Source organism: Camelus bactrianus, chromosome 25 (assembly GCF_048773025.1).
Source record: "Camelus bactrianus isolate YW-2024 breed Bactrian camel chromosome 25, ASM4877302v1, whole genome shotgun sequence".
Classification (NCBI taxonomy): Eukaryota; Metazoa; Chordata; class Mammalia; order Artiodactyla; family Camelidae; genus Camelus; species Camelus bactrianus.
Genome location: NC_133563.1, coordinates 1,044,452 through 1,071,722, shown reverse-complemented (window position 1 = coordinate 1,071,722; position 27,271 = coordinate 1,044,452). Strand labels below are relative to the sequence as shown.

Sequence of the window (27,271 nt, the reverse complement as noted above, 5' to 3'; positions counted from 1 at the left end):
ACACAGGCCTGGGGTCTACCAGAATAGGGAACACGGTGGGATCAGAGATACGGGCTTGGATGAGAGGGCTCCGCGAGCTCTAAGCAGGGAGAAGGAATGAGGGGCTGGGGAACACTAGTCTCAGAGGGGCCAAAAGAAAGAAAGAAACCAGCGAAAGTTTAAGGCGCCATCCGATAGTGCGAGTCCTTAAGGATGTCCTTCCGTGAATCTTTTTGCCAAATCCCTAGTCCAAGTGCGTGGAGTTCAATAAAGGGCCTCCGGGGTCAGAAGGGGCACTCTGTCAAGGTTGGGCCTTTGTATCTAATTCCTTCAGTTCCTTAAGGACCAAAGGATGGATGACCTGAAACTCGCACGGAGACGTGACTACCTGAGGAGGTAAACAATTAGCTAAACCTCCTTAAAGCGAATGGAGGACTTGTCTCCCTCCAGCGTCGCCAAAGGCGCTGTGGTTGTGAACGAGCAGAGGTTACCGCAGAAACGACGATGCGTGCTGGGCAAGGATGCAGACAGCTGGCGGACGGGGACCCGGTCCGACGGGAAGAGCGACCGCCCCGAGCCGCGGGCACGCGCGCCGGCGAGGAAGGCCGGGAGCGCCGCGGGCTCACCCGGCTCTCCTCCCCACCGCAGCCGCCTCCTGCTCCTCCGGTGTCCGAGTACCCTCTGCCCTTTCTGCCCGTCCCGCCGCTCGGCTCAGCGCCCCGCGCCCTTCAGACGCGGCCACGGCCCAGCTCCCGTCACCCGCTCAGCCCCGCCCGGCTGTGCGTCACGCGGAGCGGGGTCCGTATGTAGCGCGGCCAGGCCCCGCCCCCGCGCCCAAGGCCCCGCCCCTCCAGCCCCACAGGGGCAGGCTCGCCGGCGTGGGCTGTGGGCTGTGGGCTGTGGGCTGTGGGGTCCGGACTTTCCCCACTCTCCGGGGGATCGTCCCGCCGCCGCCGAGGCCCCGCCTTTTCTGAGGCCCTCTCCTGCCACCTGAGCGGACGCGGGGAGTCGAAGCCGGGCGTGCGGGGCGCCATGCAGGGCCGCCGCCCCACAGGCGCGGCGGCTGCGGCGGGGCTGGCCGGCTGAGGCCCGTTCTGGGCCGAGGCATGTGGAGCCCCGGCGGGAGCCTCCTCCAGACGCCGCCCCGGCTGCCGCAGCACGCCGCCGTGCCGGGCCGCGCCGAACTGCCGCCTCGCCGGGCCCTGCCGCGGGCTGCGGGCGGGGACGGCCCCGCGGACCGCCTCCCGCGCGGGGGCGGGGCGAGCGCGGGGGTGGCGGCGGCGGCGGCGGCAGCGGCGGCGGCCTCCGGGGCCCTGCTTGGCGCCTATCTGGAGCGCCACGGGCAGCCTGCGGCCTTGGAGCTGCCGGCGCCGGGCGGGGCCTTGGCGGGCAGCCCCGGGAGCGGCGGCAGCGGCGGCGGCGGCGGCGGCGTGGTGGTCGGCGTGGCCGAGGTGAGAAGCTGGCGCTGCTGCTGCCTCGGCAGCACCTGTTGGTGCCGGAGCCTGGTGCTGGTCTGCGTGCTGGCCGCGCTGTGCTTCGCTTCCCTGGCCCTGGTCCGCCGCTACTTGCAGCACCTCCTGCTCTGGGTGGAGAGCCTCGACTCGCTGCTCGGGGTCCTGCTCTTCGTCGTGGGCTTCATCGTGGTCTCGTTCCCCTGCGGCTGGGGCTACATCGTGCTCAACGTGGCCGCCGGCTACCTGTACGGCTTCGTGCTGGGCATGGGACTGATGGTGGTGGGAGTCCTCATCGGCACCTTTATCGCCCATGTGGTCTGCAAGCGGCTGCTCACCGCCTGGGTGGCCACCAAGATTCAGAGCAGCGAGAAGCTGAGCGCCGTTATCCGCGTCGTGGAGGGAGGGAGCGGCCTGAAAGTGGTGGCGCTGGCCAGACTCACTCCTATACCTTTTGGGCTCCAGAATGCAGTGTTCTCGGTAAGTGGTGTCCCGCTGGTCCATCCCTCTCCGAGTCTGTTTTTGAGCGATCTTGTGACGGCCCTGGGAGGGCGCTCCATCAGATAAATACCAGCAGAGAAGTGACATTGACAACAGGAGTTAGCATTTCCGTCGTACCCTAAGAAATCTTAAATAAAGCAAATTTAAGTCGGGCCCTCTGTAGATCTGGTGAAGAAAGAACCAACCCTTTTTGGCATATGGGTTTTGTTAAAAATGAAGAGTCCTTTGAACTCTGAGGGGAGATGAATGGAAATATCCATTTTAAACATTTGTCATCTTATTTCTGTAGCAGCTTTGGCAACAGTCAGGGAGTAAAGGTTTCACATGCGTAGTTTTCTTTCTTAACCTGTATAAACGCATCCATGGTTTTGACTCAACAACGTGGCACTAAAGGAAGTGTTTGGGTAAACAACGTAGGGAGTCGTTACAGACTATATTTTGGGGTTCCCTAAAATTTTTGATAGGCCTTTTGTTCATCGAGTAATTTGCTGTGATACAGTGTTAATGGGGATAGCCTCCTGTTTATGTTTGGAGGAACTTCATTTTGAAATCCCTAGGTAGTGGATAAAACAAAATAGGACAGATAACCTTTTCCCCAGTGAGAACTTATTTTTCTTTTTGCACATCTTCTACACTTTTTTTGCCTTGTTTTCATGTGTTCTGCTCATCTAGCTTAGGTTTTTCTGGCTAGTGGACATCCCATTGCAACTGATTTAGGAATTAGAGACACTGCTAGTGAGGAAACCATGGATCAGAAGAAAGGAATCCAGTATTTACAAACTTAGTGTCTTTGGAACAAATTATTAACCCTATCTGCCTTAGCTTTCCTCTTTTCTAAGGTGAAGGGGTTGAATTAGATTACTGAGTTCCTCAAATTCAATGATTCTAAACTACAAAGAGTTCATATTAGCGATTCTCAGGAACTCAACCCTTCAGGTAGACATAAAGGAAACTGTATGAAGTCGAGAGATTTAGCACTCAAGACTGATAGGAGCCAACATATTTTATGTTAGTGAATCTGACACATTGTTTTGTTTCAGAAATAAATTTTTAGTCTCTAGAAACTTTCTTCTTTTGTTTTAACAATAATTCTAACCAACCTAGCTGTGACGAAATTAAGATCTCTTCTTTGTTGTTCTTTTCTTTGTAAATGCCTTTTGCAAATCTTGCGTTGATTCTAACGAACAGCGACGCTTGGCATGGAAATAGATAAGGAGTTCTCTGTGCAGATAAAGTTTGGTGTTTACAGGTAGTCTGGTATGTCCTCTCTTAAATTTTTACCTCTTTACAGCCACCTATAAACATGCACCTTGACCCAACCTAATATAGATCAAATATCCTAAGACTTTGAAAGAGGGTTGACACCACGGAACCTAAATAGTTTCATTCTGTTAGTTTGCTCAACTCTCCTGTGTGGCTTACTGTGTATTTTCTTGTCCCCCTACCTTGTGCCTACTATCCTAGGTTCTTTCCACATATTATTTCTAATCTTTAACTAGCCCTGCAGAAGGTGATTATGCTTATATTAAAGGCTATTGTCTAATATTCTGGAGCACAGGGCTGATGCTCTGGAGTTCTGCTGTCCCTGTGGAATCTATTGTCCTCGGTCAAATCGCTTACCCTCTCTGTGGTTCATTTTCTTATTTGCAAAATGGGGTCAAGTAATGGTACCTCCTTCATAGGATAATTGAGATGATTACGTAAAATAAATACATGCAACCAAACCTGGGTTAACAAACACTCACAGGTGCCTTTTGGGATAGTGACTATTGTTAGAACCCAGGGTCACCTAGGTACTAAATAAATGGTAGAACCAAACTTTACACTGTGGTTTAAAGATAGGGTCTCAACCCAACCCGGGGCTCTGTTTCTTCACTGTGTATAGTCCTGAGTGTATAACTGGACTCATTAACTGTTTATTAATTAAAAATCAAATAGATTTTTAAAATCATCTCTTAAACATATTAAAGATGTGAGTTAGAAATTCTGCTTTGTATTTGGAAATAATTTAAGGTAATTATGTAATTGAAACTGAACTTGACAAGGGGCAGTTCTCAATTTGGCCTTGTGGAATCGAGAGAAAAGAATGAAAAAAAGGAAAATGGCCTCTTGAAATAGGTATTATTGGCCCAGTTTTACTGAGGAAGTAATGGAGGCTCAACCATCCAGGAGCTTGTTCAGGATCACCCACCTGCCAAGGGGTGTAGCTGAGGTTTAGACCCCAGATTGGCTGAAAAAGTGCCTCAGACCGTGTGAAATTCTCACTCTTGGCCATGAACAGGGTGGGTTGTGGAGCCATTGGATATAGTCTATTACGTCTTGTTCATTTCTGTTGCTAACTTACCTGCTTAGTAGCTCTTTCAACCAAAACAGCTTACTGAATTCACCCAGCGTATGTGAGTGAAAAGAATGCTTAGTTTAGGCTGATTTTTCTTTTAGCCCAACTTTCCCTTCTGCCTTATAGAACTTCATTCTGTGTCCACCCTTTCTGCCCTCATACCCCTCTGGCTGCCCATGACTGTCCCTCTTCCAGACATGTTTCTTTTGTTTTCTTCTTCCCTGCCTATCTTTTAAGTTATCCTTTCCCCCCACCCCACCCCCTTTACAGTTAAAACTCATCTTCGGTGTCCACGATTGATTGATCTTTAATCAGTGCCCACGATTAAAGAAACTTATCTGGGCCTTCCTCAAAGAGGAAGTGAGGTATAGGGGTCATGAGAGGCACAGGCTTTGGAATTAGATCGTCCTTGATTAGTTCATGCTGAGTTATGAGACTGAAATAACCTAATGCAGGGAAACATGGAGTGTTTGCTGGGTACATACTCAATTCTCAAAAATTGTTAGCAATTATTATGGTTAGTGGTGGAGGTAGTGGTGTTTACATTTTAGATACAGGAGGTGATTGTAAAAGGTGAGTATATGGAAGAAAGAAAGGGGCTCTCCCTTTCTTCCTATCTCTTCTTAGCTGTATTTTCTTTTCCCATGTGATTAAAAAAAGGGTAAGCAAACTGACACTCACTTTTGAAACTCATTATTGAAATGGAAAATAAGTACATAATACTTTATAATATCAAGTCTGTCTTAGATCATAAGACATATACTTTCTGAAGTACATATTTAAGTTTTTTCCACTTTTAAAAATTCACTTGTTTCTTCTGGGAGATGGTTAAAGGCCCCCCCCCCCCAATGTTTTTGATGTAATCTTGTATCCATAGGTATGATTGTACATTAAGACAGATTTCTAGACTTGTAGTCTGTGTGTGTTTCTAAGTACTGTTCTTATCTGGACATATCTCCGTAACTATTTCTTACTGCCTCAGTCGGGATAGGCTAAATTCTGCTACAGTAACAACCCCCAAACCTCAGTGGGTTAAAAGCAAAGGTTTGTTTGTCTATTTGACACAGATCCAGGTTCAGCTTGGTTTGGGGAAGGGGTGGGGACTCTGCTTTATGTCATTTTCACTCTGGGATCCAGGCTGACAGAGCCACCGTCTTTCTCTTGGTTGCATGACATGGTGAATTGTGCACTGGTTTTTAAAGCTTCCACTTGGAAGTAATCTCATCTTTTTACTGGCTAAACAAGTTACATGGCCACAGCTGACCTCAGAGGGGCAGCGTGTACTCCAGGAGGGAGAAGAGTGAAGTGTTCGGTAGCAGTCTTCAGGACTCTGGCACTTGGTTTACAGGTTCTGCCTCCCAGACCCTTCAGTCCACTCCGCTGCCCCCATCCTGGCGCAGGCATCTCAGCTTCCCACCTGGTCTCCTTGCCTCTTAGGCAAGAGTTTCCAGTTTTTTCTCTGTCCAGAAAGGTTTTTCTAGAAGGCAAATCTGACCTTGGTTCTCCCTGTGGAAAACCCTCAAGTGGATTTTCTTTTCCCCTCAGGATAAATTCCAAACTCTCACAGCTTATTACCTCTGTAGCCTGTCTCGCATCCGTCTGCAATTACTAAGTGCCCTTTGATGTGTTAACTTATCTCGTCCTCAGCATTCTAAGGCAGACGTGATTATTTGATTCAAACATAGCAAATCAAAATTTTAGGATTTCCTTTTTGTTGATAAAGCTGAAAACTATAAACATCTCATTCTGTGTTTAGTAAGCATTAAAACATTCTTGTGAAGTCTCCTGTAAGATGCCCCCCTTGGAGATGATACAGAAAAAAAATGTGGGGCGGGAGGATGGCCACGTCCCAGGTCTCAATTGAGACTCTGGGATGCGCCCCACCAGGTGAGGGTCCTTGGCTTCACTTAGGAAAGAATTCAAGAGTGGGCCACAGTTGAACAAAGGTAGATTTATTCAGAGAGATAAATACTCCATAGATAGAGTACAGGCTATTGCAGAAGGTAAGAGAAAGTCCACAAGGTGTGGGGGTCAGGCACTCAGTTTAGAGTAAAAGTAAACACATCTACAGACAAGAGTGTGGGCTGTCTCTGAAGGCGCAGGACTGAGAGGCCACAAGGCGCAGTGTTAGTTTTTATGCGCTCTGTAGCGTCATATGCTAACCAATGGGAGGGTTATTCCAACTACTTTAGAGATGAGGCTGGGATTCCCAGGATTGGGCCACTGCCACTTTTTGACCATTTATGGCTAGCCTCGAAACTGTCACAGCGCCTGTGGGAGTCTCATTTGCAATGCTAATATATTACAGTGAGTTTATAATGAAGCTCAAGTCTACTGGAAGTCAAATGTCGTGCCATCTCAGGCCTCAAGGCTTGTTGGGAGTTGAATTTTCCACCATCTTGGTGTTAATTGCTGTGTCATCTCTGAATGGCTGTGTCCTGCCCCCTTCCTAAACTGTAGAAGTCCTCTCAGACATCTGGACTTATGCAATTTAAAGATACCTCCTGTGAAATAACAACTTTAATCCAGAAAATATTATAAGATAATTGGTTGTTATGGGTAACAGTATTCATATGAGTGCTTGCAACTTCCAAAATTTTGTTGTTTTACAGGAGATGCTAGAAATCATTCTCTCTTTTCACTTTAGTCATAGAAAAACTTCTCTTAAACAATTCCGTGTTGGAAAGTTTGTTTCCATCATGCTTAAATCTTTGAAACCTCAAATGAAAACTTAAAACATAGCATGGGAGACCCACTTATTCATATGCTGTATACCACGTTACAATTTGTAGAGCAGATTTCCATACACGATATCCCTTCATCATCACAGCAGTCCTTTGAGGAGGTATCAGTGACTAAGAGGCAGAGTTATATAGAAGACAGATATCACACACTTAAGTCAGGCGTGGTTCTGACATTAACTGTGACATCCTGAGCTACTCTTTTGAGCCATACCTTCTGTTGTAAGATGTGTTTACTAATATCTCCTGCATAGCTGTGATATAGCTTGCTTATTATATATAAGTATATATATATATAAGTTAGCTTGCTTATTACTGTTTCTTTTTCTCCATCCTCTGCATTCCAAAATGAGGACATTGAAACTTAGAAGGTTGTTTTTTGTTTTGTTTTGTTTTTGGTTATGTAACCATTATTTATATTGCACTTACTAAGTGCCAGGTTCTGTCTTCTAACATGTATATATTTCTTATTTAGTGCTCATATAAACATCTTAACTCATCTTAACTAAGGCAGTTGAGGCAGAGAGGTGAAAGTATACAGCTAGTAAATAGCAGAGTCATGAACATACCTAAGATTTTGTTGTTGGTCCAAAAAGAGCTGGGTTTCTCAGAGACCTCCTGGTTCTAGTTGCAGAGGACCTGCCCTGTAGTGCATCACGTATCAGATGTTATGGAGGACCTCCCATGCACTCACCAGCTTCATTCACCGGTCAGCGTTCTGCACAGTTGAATTAGGCATCATCCCAGGACTTTAGAGCAGGGGACAGCAGACTGTGACCACGGCCCACTGCGTGATTTTGCATGGCACACAAGCTAAACGTAGTTTTTAAATTTTTAAACGATAGGGAAAAAATCAGAAGGATAATATTTTCTGCACGTGAGAATTACATGACATTCAAATTTGAGCATCTGCAAATAATATTATTGGAATACAGCCAAGCTCCTTCATGTATGTACAATTTGTGGCTCATTTTAAGCTAAAACAGCAGAGTTGAGTAGTTGTGACAGGAGCCTATACCCTGCAAAACCTAGAATATTTCCTGCCCGGCACTTTGCAGAAAAGGTTTGCATTAGAGCTACTGCAGTCACTGTAATAAAATAACCGCCAAGCCTGAGCCCCTGCGTATGTCGGAGGGAGTGCTAAAGCTCTCATGTGTATCTTATTTACTTTTGTATTTAACAAAATCCTTTTTTAAAAAAACAATATATGCGTAATGTGGGTAAAATGCAGACAAAATTAAAATGGGTAAATTTAAAAGTGCAAGGCTTGACCCATCATCCTGGCTCAGTTCTCAGTAGAACCACTTTAAAGAATTTATGTTACCAAACTATTAGTTACTTTGACTATTTTTATGAGCCCACAGTAGGTTAGAAGCAGCAACAAAAAATTTGTTTGTTTGCTTTGGAAGGGGCAGGGAGCTGTGAAAATGGTACACTGACTGAAATAATGACAAAAAAACATTAAAGACAAATATAACTGTAATGTATTTTCCTAGAGTTTGCATTGAGTAATCAAGAAAAAGAGAAATTACCTTTAGTAACTTAGTTCACAATAAAACTGAAATTTATTACAATTAAATGAAAGTTTTTTTACTGGCAAGTGATTGTAAGACCAGAAAAGTGATAAAATCTTAGCCTCATAGACTCTTTGGAGACCTTTAGTTCTGTCTCAGCTCCTTTGTGACTTTGGTGAAGTCATTTAATAATCTGGCCTCCAATTTTCGTATTTGTAAAATGAGGAAGGTTACACAGTCTTAGAGTTTGCTCTTAAAAAGGTAAATGTTCAAAATAACAAGTTAATACCTTTTATTTTAACAGTTTGGTAATAGTATGTTTTATAAAAATGTTTTCTCATCTTAAATTTTTATTGTGTTATAGATATAACCGTTCATTCATATTTGATGAGTCATGATACTTGTCATTGTACTCTTATTTTTAAAGTATATTGATCTGTTGCCGGGTGAGCAGTTTAGATGAAATCAAAAGACAGAGACACAGTCTGTGTTTTGAAGGAGCTTGAAGTCTTAAGTCTGAAGGTTTAGGTACGGTGACCAAGTGGATAAATGGCCTGCCACCTCAGTCCACATCCTTCGACCTCACAGTACCACTGAGCGCAGCTGGCCATTGCCTCCCCAAAACCGTGTTCTTCTCTTTGTGTCTCTTCAGTTATCTCACCAGCTTCTGTGGTTTTTGTGTCATATATGGGTTTGGAATTCAGAAATCTGTATCTTTGGTCTGTTGTGTCGTGGTAACAAATAACAGTGTGTCTTATTACCCCTTCCTAGATAAAAAAAATTTCTTTAGAAGCAGAGTCTTATAAAACTTACTTTAACAGTATTTGCTTTTTCTGTCTGTGAAATGTGTTTATTGTAAAAACTTTGTTTTCTCCTTTGTATTTACTATACTTTTCAATCATTAACATTTTAGTGTTTATTTTTCTAGTCTTTGCATTTATTAATGCATGTGTTTTCCTTATATAACATTGTGAGTGAATGTTACAACTTTTGTGACTTTTTACTGAATGGAATGAACATTTTGGCCATTAGGTATACTACGAAATGACTTAAAATGACCACAGCATCAGCTGTGGTTTTCTGTCTTTGTATATTCATCCCTGCTTATGTATAGAAGGGCCTTATATATAGATGGCATTTGATAAATTTTTGTTGAATGAGTAAAAGTAATCAACTGTATAAAGAAGATCTTTTTAACTTATGTTCTAGGCGTTCTATGCAGTGACATATATATTTTTTTCCCTAGGGAGAGGATTCAGTGTTTTAATCAGATTCTCAAATGGATCAGTGGCCCCTAAAATATTTAGGAACCATTAAAAGCCGAATTAATTAATGCCTAATTTAATTGATACCTAATTTAGGGATATCGAACTAATGAAAAAGTCTGTATGTACAAAGATGGCTTCTGCATTGTGAACAGATTTATTTGCCTAACTGTCTCTGTCAGTAGAAGCCTGTACACTGACACCCTCTACAGCTGTTAGAGTGGGGTCTCTCAGAGCACCTGCTTTGTTGGGGTTTTTTTTCTTTTTTTCTTTTGTTTTTTTTTTCTAGTAGCAAAACTCTTCTCCATACTTTCAGAGTTGCTGCCTAAACAGAGGGTCTTAGCCTTGACATTAGGTTGACTCAGAGGTTAATGGAAATGCGTTTAGTGTTTATTCAATACTCAACTCAACAAGTACCTGGTAGATACCTACTCTGTGCCCACTTCGGTTCTAGATGCTACAGATGCAATGGCAATAAATAAAACAAAGTCCATCCTTGATCCTTCACGGTGCTTGTAGTCTAGTGGAGAAAGCATTCTGGATACATCAAGGCATCTATTTTGCTGATAATGAATCAATTTCCATTTATAACATTATTTCTGAGGAAATGGGGGACAGTATTTTCAGTTTCTGAACAGCCAGTTACAAATGGACTTTGCATCCTAGCCTGTTTATAAACTGGCGACTATTGTAAGTCTCACATTTGTGAACAAGACAGTTTTAATGTTGACGCAGTCAACATCCAGTTAATGTATATTTAGCACCTAATATATAATAGGCGTCATGCTAAAGGTAGTGACACAATGAAGAACTAGGCAGATGGATCCCTTCCTGTTCAAATTTGTAGTTTGAAGAAGGGGTGAAGGGCGAACAGATGGTAAAATACTGGGTTACTCTCTGGTGTGAAGGGGATAGGCAGGTAATAGTGTTGGTCCTGTCAGAGAACTTGAAAGGAGCTCTTAATGCAGACTTGAGAGCTTGGGGAGGGTTTCCTAGAGAAATTGATGATTTGAGTGAAAGGCAGTTTGGAACTTTGCCCAAATAAAAGGAGTGGGAGGAAGGGTATGAATGTCCCTGCCAGCAGGAACAGCGCCCAGAAGGAAAAGAACAAGGAACGTCCTAAGACAAGAGAATTCTGATGGCTGGAACATAGTGTCCATGAAGCATAAGGCAGTCCGAGGCCAGGCCATGAAGTAACTCCGTGTTGAGAAACTGAGCTTCCTTCTGATGGCAGTAGGAAAGAGTTTAAGCACGATTAGATTTGCAATTTTTAAAAAAAGATTTCTGCAAAATTTAGCATAGCTTGTGAGTGGGGATAGGTCTAGGTGTCAGCTGGAGACAGTGTTCCGGCACAGGAGCTGTTGGCGGTGGACTTCTTAGCTATTTAGAAGGCCTTCTGAAGTGGCTAGTGAGGGCAACTGAGATTGGGAACACAGACAAATGGATTTTGGGGAGGAAGGGAATGGGCAGTTAATGTTTTTCTTTAAACCAGTTTTTTAAATTTCCTGTTTCTGAAAGTGAAAACTAGTTACCACTTGTTAATGCTTTCTCCCTCCTATTCAACTGTTTCTGAAATATTGATAGTATTTTGAGGATATATATAATAAAATACATAATTTATCAATTATAATTAGATTGAAGGCTCAAACTGTAGTCATTTGATCTTTTTTTGATCATTCGGTAAAAATTATTACAGGGACTCATGATTTTTTTCCCGTGTAACATTATCAAATGTATATCTTAATTGGAATTTACCTTCATAGTAACTGTCAATAAACAGCACCGCTATTGTATAAACCAAGCAACGCATCAGTACAGGAGTGTACACTTTACCAAAACTAATACAGATTCACAGAGCTATGCATGAAATTTGAGTTATTCCATACACAGAACCCCTTATAGTCTTCATTTGAGTTGTGTCAAGATATTCTTTGAAAAAGTGCTAAAATTTCTTTGTGCATTAAATTAAAGCCAGTAAAGCCATGGTGTAAACGGCTTTAAACTGAGCAGGCAGAGGAGCTGGAGGCAAGGTTGCAGAGAGAGCTGTGCTTTGTGCTTGCCGGAGGGGCAGCAGGCCTCAGGTGCAGTGAGCATGGAGAGATCCATCTCAAGATAGAGATTCTCTTGTTGTCAGCTTCACAAATGTGTGTTCAGAGAAGAGTCAGCTCTTGCTTTTCAGAATTAAGGGGTTTTTCTTTCTCTTTCTTTTCTTTTTTTCAGTTGGTCATGTCTTTGTTTTCATGGTCGATCTATCTAGATGGTAATGTCCTACATTAACCTCTGCGGACCCAGACAAGTGAATTATATCTCCAGCTAAATCCCAGTACGTTTGGGAATAAGAATGTGTGTACTTCCGTGGTGCTACTGGAGTCTGAGAAACATGGGAGGATAGCAATCAGGTAGCAGTCACCATCCCTGAAACTCTCATCTGAGTATTTCTGATACATAGGAACTAACGAGCAGATGACACTGACATCCTCAGCTGAGACTTCTAGGAGTCGAGTAGGAGAACAACCCTGAGCTAATAGCCTGGAATACTGTAGGCAGAAATTCCTGTAGGCTCACCTGATTAAAATGCCAGATCTTAAAATTAGTGAAAATAAATTTAATGAAGTGACCACTAACTTTCTTATATATCAGTAATACCCAGATGGGGATATGGAAAAATTATTCTCAAAATTAATAGCAGTAGCAACAACTGTAACATAGAATGCTTAAAATAACTAATAAGAAATGTGTGATACATGTAAATAAAACCACCAAACTTTAGTAAAAAATGTGGAAAATTTTTAAGTAATTATAAAAATATTTCTGGATAAGAATGCTGAATATTACAGAGTTTTCTGCAGTATCCAGATTAATTTATAAATTTTCCTTAATCCCAGTATAATATTTACTAAATTTTTTTGAATAGCAGAGTGATCCTAATGTATCTGCAAAAGTGAATAAGTAAAAATAGTTATGGTAATTTTAAAAAGAAGAGTCATAATAGGGATTTGAAGGATGGGAAATTCTTATCAGATATTTAACTGGTAAGTCTTTTTTTTTTTTTGTCCTGGTTTATCCATCCCCTCACGCTGCTTTTCCTTTTGGTAACTGTTAAGTTTGTTTTTTATGTCTGTGAGTCTGTTTCTGTTTTGTAAGTAAGTTTATTTGTATCATTTTTTTTTTTTTTTAGATTCCACATGTAAGTGGTAGATATTTGTCTTTCTCTGACTTACTTCACTTAATATGATAATCTCTAGGTCCATCCATGTGGCTGTAACTTTCAATATTTCATTATTTTTTATGGCTGAGTAATATCCTGTGTGTGTGTGTGTGTGTGTATGTATGTGTGTGTGTATATGCCATATCTACTTTACCATTCATCCATTGATGGACATTGAGGTTGTGTCCGTATCTCGGCTCCTGTAGTGCTGCTGTGAACATCAGGGTGCATGTATCTTTTCGAATTAGTTTTCTCCAGATATATCCCAGGAGTGGGATTGCTGGATCACATGGTAACTCTGTGTTTAGTTTTTTTAAGGAACCTCCATACTGTTCTCCATAGTGGCCGCACCAATTTACATTCTCACCAAGAGTGTAGGAAGGTTTCCTTTTCTTCACACCCTCTCCAGCATTTATGGTTTGTGGACTTTTTTGATGATGGCCATTCTGACGGGTGTGAGAATTGTACTTCTGATTTGCATTTCTTTAATAATTAATGATGTTGAGCATCTTTTGATGTGACTGTTGGCTATCTGTATGCCTTCTTTGGAGAAATGTCTATTTAAGTCTTCTGCCTGTTTTTTGTTGGGTTGTTTTTTGGTTTTCTTTTTTGTCTGCATGTGTTTTTATATTAAGCTATATGAGTTGTTTGTATATTTTGGAATTAATCCCTTGTCAGTCTCATCATTTGTAAATACTTTCTACCAGTCCATAGGTTGTCTTTTTGTTTTGTTTATGGTTTCTTTTGTTGTACAAAAACTTTTAAGTTTAATTAGTCCCATGTGTTTATTTTTGTTTTCATCTCCATTACTCTAGGAGATGGATCTGAAAGAATATTGCTGCGATTTATATCAAAGAGTGTTCTGCCTGTGTTTTCCTCTAGTTTTATAGTATCCAGTCTTACCTTTAGGTCTTTAATTCATTTTAAGTTTACCTTTGTATATGGTGTTACAGAATGTTCTGATTTCAGTCTTTTAAAGGTAGCTGTCCAGTTTTCCCAGCACCATTTATCAAAGAGACTGTCTTTTCTCCATTGTATATTCTTGCCTCCTTTGTCATAGATTAATTGATTATAAGTGCCATAGGTTTATTTCTGGACTTTCTGTCCTGTTCCATTGATCTATGTGTCTGTTTTTGTGACAGTACCATACTGTTTTGATTACTGTAACTTTGCAATACAGTCTGAAGTCAAAGAGTGTGATTTCTTCAAGCTCCATTCTTCTTTCTCAAGATTGTTTTGGCTACTTGGGGTCTTTTGTGGTTCTACACAAATTTTTAAAATTATTGTTCTAGTTCTGTGAAAAATGCCATTGGCAATTTGATAGGGACTGTACTGAATCTGTAGACTGCCTTGGGTAGTGTGGTCATTTTAACAATATTGATTCTTCCAATCCAAGAGCCTGAGATGTCTTTCCATCTGTTTGTGTTGTCTTCAGTTACTTTCATCAGTGTCCTGCAGTTTTCAGAGCACAGGTCTTTTGCCTCCTTAGGTAGGTTTACTCCTGGGTATTTTATTCTTTTTGGTGCGATGGTAAATGGGATTGTTTTCTTAACTTCTCTTTCTGATCTTTCATTGTTAGAGTATAGAAATGTAACAAATTTCTGTGTGTTAATTTTGCGTCCTGCAACTTGACTGAATTCTTTGATGACCTCTAGTAGTTTTTTGGTAGCATCCTTAGGATTTTCTATGTATGTATCAGGTCCTCTGCATACAGTGACAGTTTTACTTCTTTTCAGATTTGGATGCTTTTTATTTCCTTTTCTGCTTTGGTTATTGTGACTAGGACTTCAAAGCTATGTTGAATAAAAGTGGTGAGATGAGCATCCTTGTCCTGTTGCTGAACTTAGAGGAATGCCTTTAGCTTTTCACCATTGAGTATGATGCTAGCTGTGGGTTTGTCATATATGGCCTTTATTATATTGAGTTATGTTCCCTCTGTGCCCACTTTCTGGAGAGTTGTTATCATAAATGGATGTTGAATTTTATCAAAAGCTTTTTCTGCATCTATTGAGATGATCATATGGTTTTTATTCTTTAATTTGTTAATGTGGTGTATCACATTGATAGATTTGCAGATACTGAAAAATCCCTGCAACCCTGGGATAAATCCCACTTGAGCATGGCGTATGATTCTTTTAATGTATTGTTGGAGTCGACGTGCTGGTATTTTTTGAGGATGTTTGCATCTGTGTTCATCAGTGATATTGGCCTGTAATTTTTTTTTTTTATGATATCTTTGTCTGGTTTTGGTATCAGGGTGATGGTGGCCTCTTAGAATGAGGTTGGAAGTGTTCCTTCCTCTGCAATTTTTGGAATAGTTTCAGAAGGAAAGGTGTTAAGTCTCCTCTGAGTGTTTGGTAGAATTCACCTGTGAAGCTGTCTGGTCCTGGACTTTTGTTTGTTGGGAGTTTTCTAATTTCTGATTCAATTTCAGCATTGGTAATTGGTCTGTTTATATTTTCTGTTCCTTCCTGGCTCAGTCTTGGGAGATTGTGCCTTTCTAAGAAATTACCCGTTTCTTCTAGGTTGTCCATTGTATTTGTGTAGTTGCTCATAGTAGCCTCTTTTGATCCTTTGTATTTCTTTGGAGTTAATTGTAACTTCTTTTTCATCGCTGATTTTATTGATTTGGGCCCTCTCCCTTTTTTTCTTGATGAGTCTGGCTGAAAGTTTATCAATCTTCTTTATCTTTTCAAAGAACCAGCTTTTAGTTTCATTAATCTTTTCTGTTTTGTTTTGGTTTTTTTTTTTTAGTCCCTATTTCATTTATTTCTCCTCTGATCTTTATGTTATCTTTCTACTAATTTTGGGTTTTGTTTGTTCTTCTTTCTCTAATTGCTCTAGATATGAGGTTAAGATTGATAGCCTTTGCAACAATTTGGTTTCAGTACAAGATATCAGTGGATAGTATTAGAGCCCCAAGTCTGCCCCTTTATACACAATAACTTCATTTATAATAAAATAAATATCCCAAGTTGCTGGAGAAGTTACTGATTTTCAGCAAGTGATTCTAGGAAAATTGGTTACTGGGGAAAGGGAAGGATAAGGCTATATCTTCACCGTTAATCATAATAAATTACAGAAGGAGCAAGTGGTTAATACTAAAAAGAAAAATATAATAAAAGAAATATAGGTAGAGTTAACAGTGGGATCTGAAAAGACTTTCTAAAGCTAAAAGTAATGGAAAATCAGAGGAAATGATTGATAATGTTTGATTATATATAAATTTAGAAACATTTATATGTCAAAACATAAAATTAAAAGATAAGGGACACCTTAAAGGAAATTTTTGCCACTTTATATGTGTCCATATAATAGACAAAGTTGCTCTTACTATACAGAGAATAAATGTTATGAATAAATAAGAAAACACAACATTTCAGTAAAAAATGAGCAAATGTGAACAAATAAAACCATAAAAATGCAAATAGAAAAATGTGTATACTTAAAGCTAACGTAAATATAAATTTAAATAGTACAGATTAAATAATGATGAAACATCATTTTTACCCCATCAAACTAAGAAAGTTTGAAATTTAAAACTTAAAGTGGGTAAGAGTATAATGAAACGATACAACTTATACGTTACTTACTGTAAGTATGTGAACTTTTTCGGAAAAGAGTTTTTACTCTTTGATCTCATAATTCCATTTCTGATGATCTATCCTAAAATAATGGAGTTGCATATTAGTCATTTCTCTCTGTGTAACAAATCACTCCAAAACAAAGTGGCTTAATAAGCATTTATTATCACATGGTTTCTGTGGGTCAGGAATTCCTTGCAGCATAGCCAGGAACCTCTAGTTAAGGTTCCCTTGCAACATTACAGTCAAGGTGCTGACCAGAGCTGCAGCTGTCTTAACGGCTCCACTACGGGGGACTCGGCTTCCAGGCTCGCTCAGGTGGCTCTTGGCAGGTCTCAGGTCTTTGCCAGCTGTTGGCTGAAGACATCAGGTCCTTGCTGTATGGACCTCTCCATAGAGCTGCTTACAACGTGGTAACTTACCTTCTTGAAGGAGAGATGGAAGTCATGTTGTTTTTGTAATCTTATCTTAGAAGTAACATCTCATTGCTTAGGCCGTGGTCTTATTTGCCAGAAGAAAGCCCTAGTTCAGCCCACACCCTGGGGAGAGGATCACACGAGGGCATGGATACCAGGAGATGGGCTTATTGGGAGTATTTTAGATACTCTTTCCCACACAGGTTGATATACCGAGGTTTTTAAGCATAGGTTTTTAAAAATTTTATAATAGCAAAAAAAAGTGCATAATCACGTGCAAAGAAACAATTAAGGAAGCAATTTAAATGTTCTACAACAGAAGAATGGTTGGAGTGTTCTCTGCATCCTCAGAGTGATTGTGTAATTGTATAATAATAGTAATGTCTACCTTTCTGAGTGTCAGTCATATGCTAGGCATTTGCTAAGATATTTACAAATATTTCTGATCCTAACAACAACCATGTAAGGTAGTGGTTATTATCTTCATTTTACAAATGAAAAGGCTGATGCTTATAGACTCGGCACAGAAATGTCGTTGTAGAGTTACCTGGCTTCAAAGCCCAGCGATCACACTGCCAGTTATGTATGCTTATGAAGAATATTAAATGACACGAGGAAGGCTTACAAAACGGTTTTTACAAAGTGATTCGTGTGCACATTTTATTTACATGTAAGGAAAAAAAGAATAGCCAAAAATGTTATCTTTCAGTGGCATAATAATAGAATTTTTTTCTTTAACCTTTTATTCTAAATCTTCTGCATTCTATATATATTCCCTTTATTATTAAAAACCAGAACACTTTGAAAAGCAGTTCCGCTCCCTCTGCTCCCAAGGGAAGACCACTAGCAAGACTTGTACACACCATTCTTTGTGAAATTGAAATTGTACATGTGGTAATGAATCAAATCCATTTATTCTGCTCTTCCAGGTTACTGATCTCTCCTTACCCAACTATCTGATGGCATCTTCGATTGGACTGCTTCCCACCCAGCTCCTGAATTCTTATTTGGGTACCACCCTGCGGACCATGGAAGATGTCATTGCAGAACAGAGTGTTAGTGGATATTTTGTTTTTTGTTTACAGGTGAGTTTAAGACCAAGGATTGTCTTTTTTGTTTGTTTCCTTTTTGTGTGACATTACTGATTTAAATCTAGCAAATTTCATTGAAAATAATTTAAGAAGATTTTTTCCTTTTTACATCTTTTCTTGTTTTTTCAATACTACTTCATATTGGGCAAAATTTACATTTTTAATTGAGTGGATATGTGGAAATATATAGAACTGAATTGACACTTACTGAAAATTCTCTTAAATAGAAAAATGGGAATGACAAAAATAGGGTTGTTTTTGCAGTGATTATTTTCAAAGTCATCACTAAACCAGATTCTGAGTTTGTATGAAGTGTTGTTAATTCTGTGTTTCTAAGATAATTTTAATGAGATTTGGTGGGGTTAGGTTTTTATCTTAATTTCCCTTCAACTTTGAAAGTATTGAACTCTTCTATTGGTATTTTTTAGGTTATTATACTGGCAATGTAAATTTCTTTCTAATAAAGTTTGATGTGAACAAAAAATTTTTTTAGAAAGTAATGCTTTATAAAAAGTGTAAAAGTATTCCATTATAAGTCCAAATAATATTCATGTAATAGAGTATTACTCCTCTGTAAATTGTAGTACAGTTTGGGGTTCATATAATTCCATGTAAGAGGTTGATAAAAGAGGAAAATCTTGCCAGGGAGGCAGATTTATTCAGTGCCTTAAATTACACACAGGAAGAGTTAAAATTCGTTTGCTTGTGATACATCTTATTCCTGAGACTTACTAAAATATAAAATCACCGTAATTTTCGTTGATTTGGTAAGACGATGATGAGCGCTAACAGGTATTGGATGCTTTATAGGCCATGTGTTTAAGCTCATTTACTGCCTCTACTTTCTTGAGCGAATTGTGCTCATCTCTTTCCAACTCTGCTTTCAGTAATGTCACATTGGTAGCTTGAAATTGGTCATGACGGGGTATTTACAGTATGAAATATGGCAAGTGTTCTACAGCAGGCCTCCCCCCTCTGATCCCTAAGAGCTAGTTAACCAGCACATCATTGGACAGCAATTTGCCTGACAGCAGAGCTGCAAGGGGCAGGAGCGGGATTTGAACACAGGCAGCTGGTCTTGGAGTCCATGCGCATAGCCAGTAGACTGCAGTCTGCAGGCAGGTGGTACTAATGAGACAGCTGCCTTGACTTCCTGGCCCCTTGAACTGTAAGTTTTAACTTACACTGTTACTGAATGTATGGTATCATATTGCAAATTTACTGTTAGTGGTATTATTCTCAAGTTTTTGAGGTACTATTTTGTATTAAAAATTCTAAGATAAATAAAACGAGAGTTAATTTTCTTTGTGCTTATGCAGTACAAGTTCATTAAACAAAGTAAGCCCAGGGCTATTTACATTAAACTATAATAAAGCTTCTCAATAAAAGGGCTTGGTTTAATAAAAATGTAATATTTTTTCAGGAAATCGTTTTTAATTTTTCTTCACTGTTTTTTCTTCAGTATTACATTTTTTTAAGATAACCTAAATCTAGATTTAGAGTTTTTGTTAGTTTGTTTATTTTTATTAATGTGGCATGCTAATCACATATTAAACTTTCTATGCATTATATAGTATTTATGTTAATAATTTACGTTTATAATCATCCTATACTATAAGATTCTGATGTACAGAGTATAAGTACTATATAAATACTGTAAGATTCTGATGTACACTACATTCTCAGATTGATTTTTTTTAGTATATTTAAGCGTATTTTAAGCATATTTTATGTTTTTCTAGTTTACTGAAAACAATTTGAAACATCTTTTTTTTTAAATTGAAGTATAGTTGATTTACAATGTTGTGTTAGTTTCTGTTGTACAGCTTAGTGATTCGGTTATATGTATATTCCTTTTCATACTCTTTTTCATTATAGGTTATTACAAGGTATTGAATATAGTTCCCTGTGCTATGTATAGTAGGACCTTGTTATTTATGTTTTATACATAGTAGTTAGTATCTGCAAATCCCAAACTCCCAATTTATGCCTCCTCACCCTTCTTTCCCTACTAATAACCATAAGTTTGTTTTCTGTATCAGTAAGTCTTTGAAACATCTTTTTTTCTTAACATTGTAATTAGAAGTCCTCATTATTAGTAGCTTTCAGAAGATTTACACTACTTGATACTTTATATTTCTATGAATATTAGTAAACTACTCAACTGTAATCAGTGGAGTTGTAATAAAATGAAATAGCTCATGCATTTGTCAGTGATGCTTCTTAAAATATAGGAGGATCTTTTTTCTAGCGATTTCTGACCCTTTTTCTTGAGTTGGCAAATTAAAGCTTAGAATACAAAGGAGGAAAGGCAAATATCTTTTAGCCCAGACATTTACAAAAACCATCACCACCACAACAAAAGGATGAAGGCATATTTATGCTTTAATATGATACATTGATGTTACTTATAGTTTAATTTGATTGAGGGAGGATTTAATTTAGCTTACAAAAGATATACAGGCGAATAAAAAAAGTCATTTGATGGGGGAAAATTAGCATAGGAAAAAGAGTGAAATATAGGTTAAAATTAGTAATGTATTATGAGGTTCCTCATATTTGCTAGAAATGAGCCACAAATTTGCCACCTATTATAGCCACCTAAAGTGATCCGCAGTGTCTGTAAAATTAAAGCAATACCAAATAGATGTTCAGAGGAAAGCCGAACTGTTTCTTGTATTCATGTAGATTCCATGGTTTGTCAATTCAGCTAACTGTTCCATGCCCTGTATTTTTTTGTGTGTACTCATCAGCCAAAACCCCAATCCTGGATAAATCCAAGTTTTGATCTGCTTTGCACCTGCCCTTTTAGGGAAGACATACAACCAAGCAGATTGATGATGCTTCATTTTCCTAACCTTCAGCTGGTTTCTCAGCACTGCCCTATATTCTGTCTGTTCCTTTGTCTTCTCGTTTCCCCATTTTTCCTTAATGACTGTTTCAAACTTAGCTTCACTCTCTTCACAGTTTTCTCCTCCTCCCTTTGCTTCCCTCTTCATTCTCAATAGATGACCTCTCCTGCTTAACAGAAGAATCAAAAGCCTGCAAATGGGAAACCCCTCAATTTCCGACTAAGAAATTTACTGACCCCCTTGTGTCCTGCTTGTACGCTCAGCCTGCTCTTCCACTAATGGTGGAAGGAATCCCTTTCAGTGTGTGCCTTTGTGTATAAAGCTTGTCCTTCTGCTTGTGTTTGATTCTTTTGCTTTAATAGGGAAACTTTTTTAAAAGTTTTTTTTTTTTTTCTTGTTGTGGGATTTTTTTTAACACTTCACTGGGCTGTTGGGAAGAGTTGGTACCCTAGGCCAGGCCCTAGGATGAAGAAAGCATCTGGGGAGAACCCCATGTAAAGATGTAGCCAGTTCACCCTTGTTAGGGACCTGAAAAACTTTTCACTGGTTCTCAACTTATTTTCTGTGGCCTTGCCAAATCCTTCCCTCAAGCTTTCATCACTAACCTTCTCTAAACCAGATACACTTTCCAGTCCTCATCGTAGCAACCTAAGACTCTTTTGGCAATGCCTTTTTAAAACACTTTCTTTTCCTAGCTCCTTTGATACCATATCTTCATCTTTTCCCATCTTTGCCTGGCTCTTTTATTAGCACCTCCTCCTCTCTTCACCCCTAAATTGGTCTTCCTCTGGATTCTACCCTGACCTTTCTGTTCTCACTCTGAAAACTTTCCTTCTTGGTAAAGGTGGCTGCGATGATACTTACTGTAACGGCTCCCATATATGCCTCTTCAGCTTAGCCTGTTTTCCACACCTTTAGACCCATGCACTGAATTGCTTTGGATAGCTGATAGGTACCTCAGATTCATCATGTCCTAAGCAGAGAACTTAACATCTCATCCACATCCTCCCCCAGTTACTTATCTAACATTTTCTCTATGTCTTTTTATGATCTCACCATCCACATAGTATCAAACAGGGTATTCGATAAGTATACCTTGTGTTTTTAAGAGAGCTAACATGTTAGGGAACAAACAAGATTTAAAAACCTACCATTAAAATACCTAATTTGCTTAGAATTGTACCGAGTAATGGGTACTCGCTCAGTGGTGCCCCTTGTGCAAACTCCACGTTCCCCCTTTTGCTTCTCCTGTCCCACCCCCAGTAAGCTGTCCTTCACCACAGCCCTGACAATTGTATGTAGAATACTTTTCCCATAAAACTGTTAAAATTATAGGTAGGGCTAATTGAAACTATTATATTTTATAATCACTATGCTTAGAGCAGCCTTTGGAAGCTTGTTGGGACATTAAACAACACCTATTGAGAATATTTACTCCAAACTCTAAAGAATCGCTTTACAAATGAGCTTTGGAGTAAATACCATTTAGAAGATGCGCAGACATTCTGCTGAATTGTATGTAGAGTGTTCAAGCCCAGAGGGACACAACTTTCGGACAGTGGGAGAAGCCCACGTGGTTTAAAGGGGCTCACCTGAAATCAGGTCACTAGTGAGTGGCTAAACTAAGACCAGAACCTCGTTTCAGTGTGATGCTTTTTCTAGTTATCCCTTTGACTGGCATTTTTTTGTTGTTGTTCACTCATTGTCATGTTTTCCTTTTTCCCTAAGTGTAGACAATTTCATGTTCATGGTTTCTAGGTGATTTCTTCTGAAGCTTATTGGCATTTCATTTTTTAAAAAAATGTTTCTTAATGGTTTTAATTTAGGCTGCAGCAGGCAGGTCATTTGCAAACAGTAGTACTTCTCTCTAAGTGGGCTTAGAGGTTGTGGTCATAGCTCTGCACAGACAGGCTACTACAGTAGTTACATTGAGAAAGTTTAGCCCGCTCTCAACCTCTGTTGTAGAATTCGTTTTTATTCTTGGAAGGAAGCTTTCTGATACAAAGAGGCAGGCTTGACTTGTATCAAACAAACATCACTTATACGGACTAAAAGGGATGTATGCCTGCCTTGTATCAACCTAATACTATAGAATGGTTACCCTGTAGATCGTGGTTCTCACCCAGCAGCCAAGGAAAGAGTAAATGACAACTGCCTGTAAACTATTTAAACATTTTTACCTAACTGTATCTGAGATGCATCCTGTTGGAACATTCCTAAACCAAATACTCATTGGATTTATTTTTCCCTTTTTTCTATGTAAAATAATTGTTAACTGTAATGTTTTATTTTTATTCACAGATTATTATAAGTATAGGCCTCATGTTTTATGTAGTTCATCGAGCTCAAGTGGAATTGAATGCAGCTATCGTAGCTTGCGAAATGGAACTGAAAACTTCTCTGGTTAAAGGCAATCAACCAAATATCAGCGGCTCTTCATTCTACAGCAAGAGGACCCTGACGTTTTCTGGAGGTGGACTCAATGTTGTATGATTCTAGCGAAACGTATGATTTTCAGGGGCCTTGTGTGCTGTCCAGGGTCGAGCGGTCTCCTCACTAGTGGGCAGACGCAAGTTCTAATTGTATTAAGGCACAAAAAACAAAACTGACAAGTTTTTAAATTGCAAATTTTTTTAAAGGAAGAACCATTTTCTGGACATGTAAGTGTAAATGCAGTTTTGACTGCACCTCTTTGTCGTTTACTGTGCCCATAATGGCCTGTAGGTCTGCACTTTAGTTTTATTTTATTCTTTGTTCTCTTTCTGGGTACTTATGAACAGAGAAATAATCCAAATATTTTTCTGCATATTGTCTTTATTTATAAAGTCCATAAATAGTTGTATGCATCTTTCCTACATATAAAGATGAGTAAAAGTATGCAATTTTAAGTGTGTAATATTACTGGATGTTCTTTGCTTCAGTAGTCTTTCCAGAAAGGATAAACAGATTTTTTTGGGTTTGGGGTTGTTTTCTTTTAATTGTTTTAGGTGGGACCACTTTGCTTCCCTTCTCCTTACTAGTTAGAAAATAGACATGAACTTTTGTTTGAATGTATTTTTGCAAGGATCATACTGTTGCAGGGCCATTTACACCCATACACACAAGCTTAAATCCTACATTGTGGGACTCAAGTGCTCTTAAGATACCTTTTTTAGTTTCACTGTGTAATACGGAAAGCAAAAGGGAAATTACTCAATGGGTGGTGGCTCAGATTAGAACTTGTGTTCTAATGTCATTACGTTGGCTTTACCCTTCTTAGGTCTTTCATCAAAGGGCTGTCCTGCAGTCTTATTTAAACATTTTATTAAAATAAACTTCTTTTCCTTTTTATATTCGCGATTAGGCTTTGAAATAAAGATGTTATCCTTTTAAAGTGGTGGGCTTGCCGTCATTGAAGGTGTCTCTCGGGTGGCCTTGTTTGATCAAAATGCCTTTTTAAAAAAACCAAGCTTTAAAATCATGTTTATAATTCCATTGAGTACATATATATTTGTCCCCATAGTCTTCAGCTTTAAAACTATAAATATAGTGTTAACTTAATGCCCAGATTTGTATCGTTTGTTTTACTTTAGGTTTATTTTGTTTGGTTTTTTTGGTACTTGTTTTTCTCTGGTAAGACTCAGGAATTCTGAAATGTGAATTTTAAGTCTCTCTACTCTTTCTCCTGTAGCATGAATTGAGTGTATTTATTCATAGCACTTACGTGGATAGCATGTAATAATTTGGCATATGATTCATATGACATGTTATTCATTTATCACCTTATATTTTTTAAGTAGTTTAATTGTCAACTTAATGATTAGTTTTTCACAGTGGAGATTATAGATATGAATGCAAATTTTCTGACAGGTATCTTTTTTAGCTATGAAAATGCCACCTTATCAGAGACCTCCCTTTTTGCCTTTTCATTAGGGTGAAATCCTTGCCCTGATTTACTAAAGTGCAAAAGAATTATTTGGAAGTATAGTAAAGATGCATTTGATCATTTCAATTAATTTTTTGCCTATCACAGGTATAATTGTTTTCCTTTCCTTCATAATGCATAATAAGCGTTCTCACCTTTGAGTCACAGTGAAGTTTATTTATACGTCCGTGCTAAGACCTCAGTGCAAATGATCTGCTAGGCACCTGGATCCACAGCACTTTATTGGCCTACAAATCCTTCCTTCTTTTATTGATAGAAAAAATATATAGTATTAGAATCTTCTTACTCTTTTTTGAATCCTAATTATTTGTTTAGATATTTTTAAAGTTATTTTAGTTTAATTATCTCAATGAACAATACATCTGACTTACTTTTTTCTGTCTTACTTGACAATATTTCTCTTGTGCTTCTTGTTTGTTGGTTAGTTTTTGTTAAAGAACTCAGTAATTTAAGATCACTGCTTTCATATAATTGTGTTACACTACATGGATTTTGAAGTGCATTTTATTTACTTAGCATTTTGTAACTTAAATAATTTCACCAAATGAATACCTTTTGGCAGTTCGTAATGAGTTCTTCCAGGTGCATTTTGCTTGGTACTTAAATAAGTAAAAAAAAAAAAAAAATAATAATAATTTTTCTGTATTCTGCCATAATTTTCTATAATAAAATCATCCATTTTTACTAAAAATAGTATGGATTTACTATTTCTAAGATACTAAAACTGCAATTTTCTTTTTTTTGTTTTAAATCATTTCCAGCCTCCAAGCAAACTACAATCCTTTATAGTCATGCTGTTGGATAGCTGGATTTGATTGCTGAGTTTTCAGATGTGCTGTCTGTAAATTGTGCAAAGCATCGCCATGCCTTATTCACTCCATCTTTAACCCTGCATCCCAGATTTCTGGCAGCAACAAATTTCTACAGGATCCTTTTATGTTGCCCAATTATTGCCTTCAGTCAGAGTATATATTTATAAAATAAAATGTTTTGGATTTCTCAAACCAGTTAAGTGCAGTGTAAAATTGCTTTATATGCATATTTTTAAAAGCACACAATTTACCTAATATCCAAATCTGATGAAAGATATGTTCCGTTTTTTAAAATTCTTTGGGCCTTTTTCTTAGTTTTCCATGTTTTCTGACTTACTATTAATGATTTTATTTACTTTTTGCCAAGTTTTGTCATGTAAATTATTTTCGAACAGCAGCACCTTTTTAAAAACACAGACATAATAATTTACAAATGCTTTCATGCCCATTTTCATTTGACCATCTGATTTGTGAAATAACTTGAAATATGTTCTCTTTGGTTTGTGAAAATAATAGAAACCAAATTTCTGTCATTAGAATGTGTATTTTGAGTTTATATTCAGAAATGATTTTGCGGTTTTGTTCAGAGCTAGCCATACTCTCTTTTTATGCACTTTGTAACCAACTGCAAACCTTTCTAAGACGACTTTACCCTGATAGGTCAAGCATCTTGACTATAAAACCTTTCCCTCTTTGAGAAGCTATTCAGTATCTATTCTTATCTACTGTTGCTGTTACTAAGTGGTGGGGCTACAAGCATACCCCAGCGTTTCTGGGTTTGTTAATGTGCAATACTGATTTGAACTATTCATAGGAAAGGTGCTATTGGTTACATATGTCAATACGTGTGAGACTTTCTTTAGAAGCTTAAAGTTATTAGATACGTGCCAGGTTGATGATGTCGGTAAATCCTGAGATGTATGGTAAATCCATGCTGTTCAAAACCAGTCAGCATTTGCGGAGAAGAGAGGTTTAAAAAAGAGAGATTTAATGAGGACCTCAGAAACAATGTTACTGACCTAGGTTGATAACTTCAGTGATGGAATTTTGTTTCAGACACAGGCCACTCAGAGTGTCAGAATGATGGTCAGAATAACACTGTCTGGTTTTTAAATTGGATTCTGTTGATTTCTGTTACAATAAACTGTTTTGGATGTAATTTTTTAAAGGTCATGTCTTTAAGCTGAAAAGCCTGTAAAGGGAATGGAATCACGTGTTCTACAGGATATTTAACTAAGGAATTCCTCACATATATTGAACATAAGCCGTTAATTAATTCCACAACTCAGTAGTAACTTGGTACTTCTGAATTGCAAAGTGATTGCTGCAAACTATTTTCTAGGGTAGCTAAAGATTTAAAACATAATTCTAAAGGCAAATCAGTAAAATCTCTTGATTATTGGTATCCCAGATCACTTCTGTGCCTGAGAAAATAAAAGGTTATGTTTTATTTTCCTTCTCTCTTCTCTTTCTTTCCCTCTATAATGAATGGATATAGAGACATGTGCCATGAGGAGGGAACAATTCAGGAGGGAAGGAGGAGGGCATGCTGGTAACTGAGCTCAGATGGGGTGGTTACAGTTACAGCAGGGGC

The 27,271-nt window shown here is 38.8% G+C and overlaps 1 protein-coding gene across 1 annotated transcript; it reads left to right on the top strand.

The window, feature by feature from the left end:
* Window positions 1-867: 867 nt before the first annotated feature.
* Window positions 868-27,132, top strand: TMEM64 (transmembrane protein 64). Its single transcript, XM_010949217.3, has 3 exons — window positions 868-1,910; window positions 17,927-18,082; window positions 23,242-27,132. The coding sequence occupies exons 1-3, from the start codon at window positions 1,086-1,088 to the stop codon at window positions 23,431-23,433; spliced, it is 1,173 nt and encodes a 390-aa protein (XP_010947519.2). The 5' UTR covers window positions 868-1,085; the 3' UTR covers window positions 23,434-27,132.
* The last annotated feature ends 139 nt before the right edge of the window (window positions 27,133-27,271 follow it).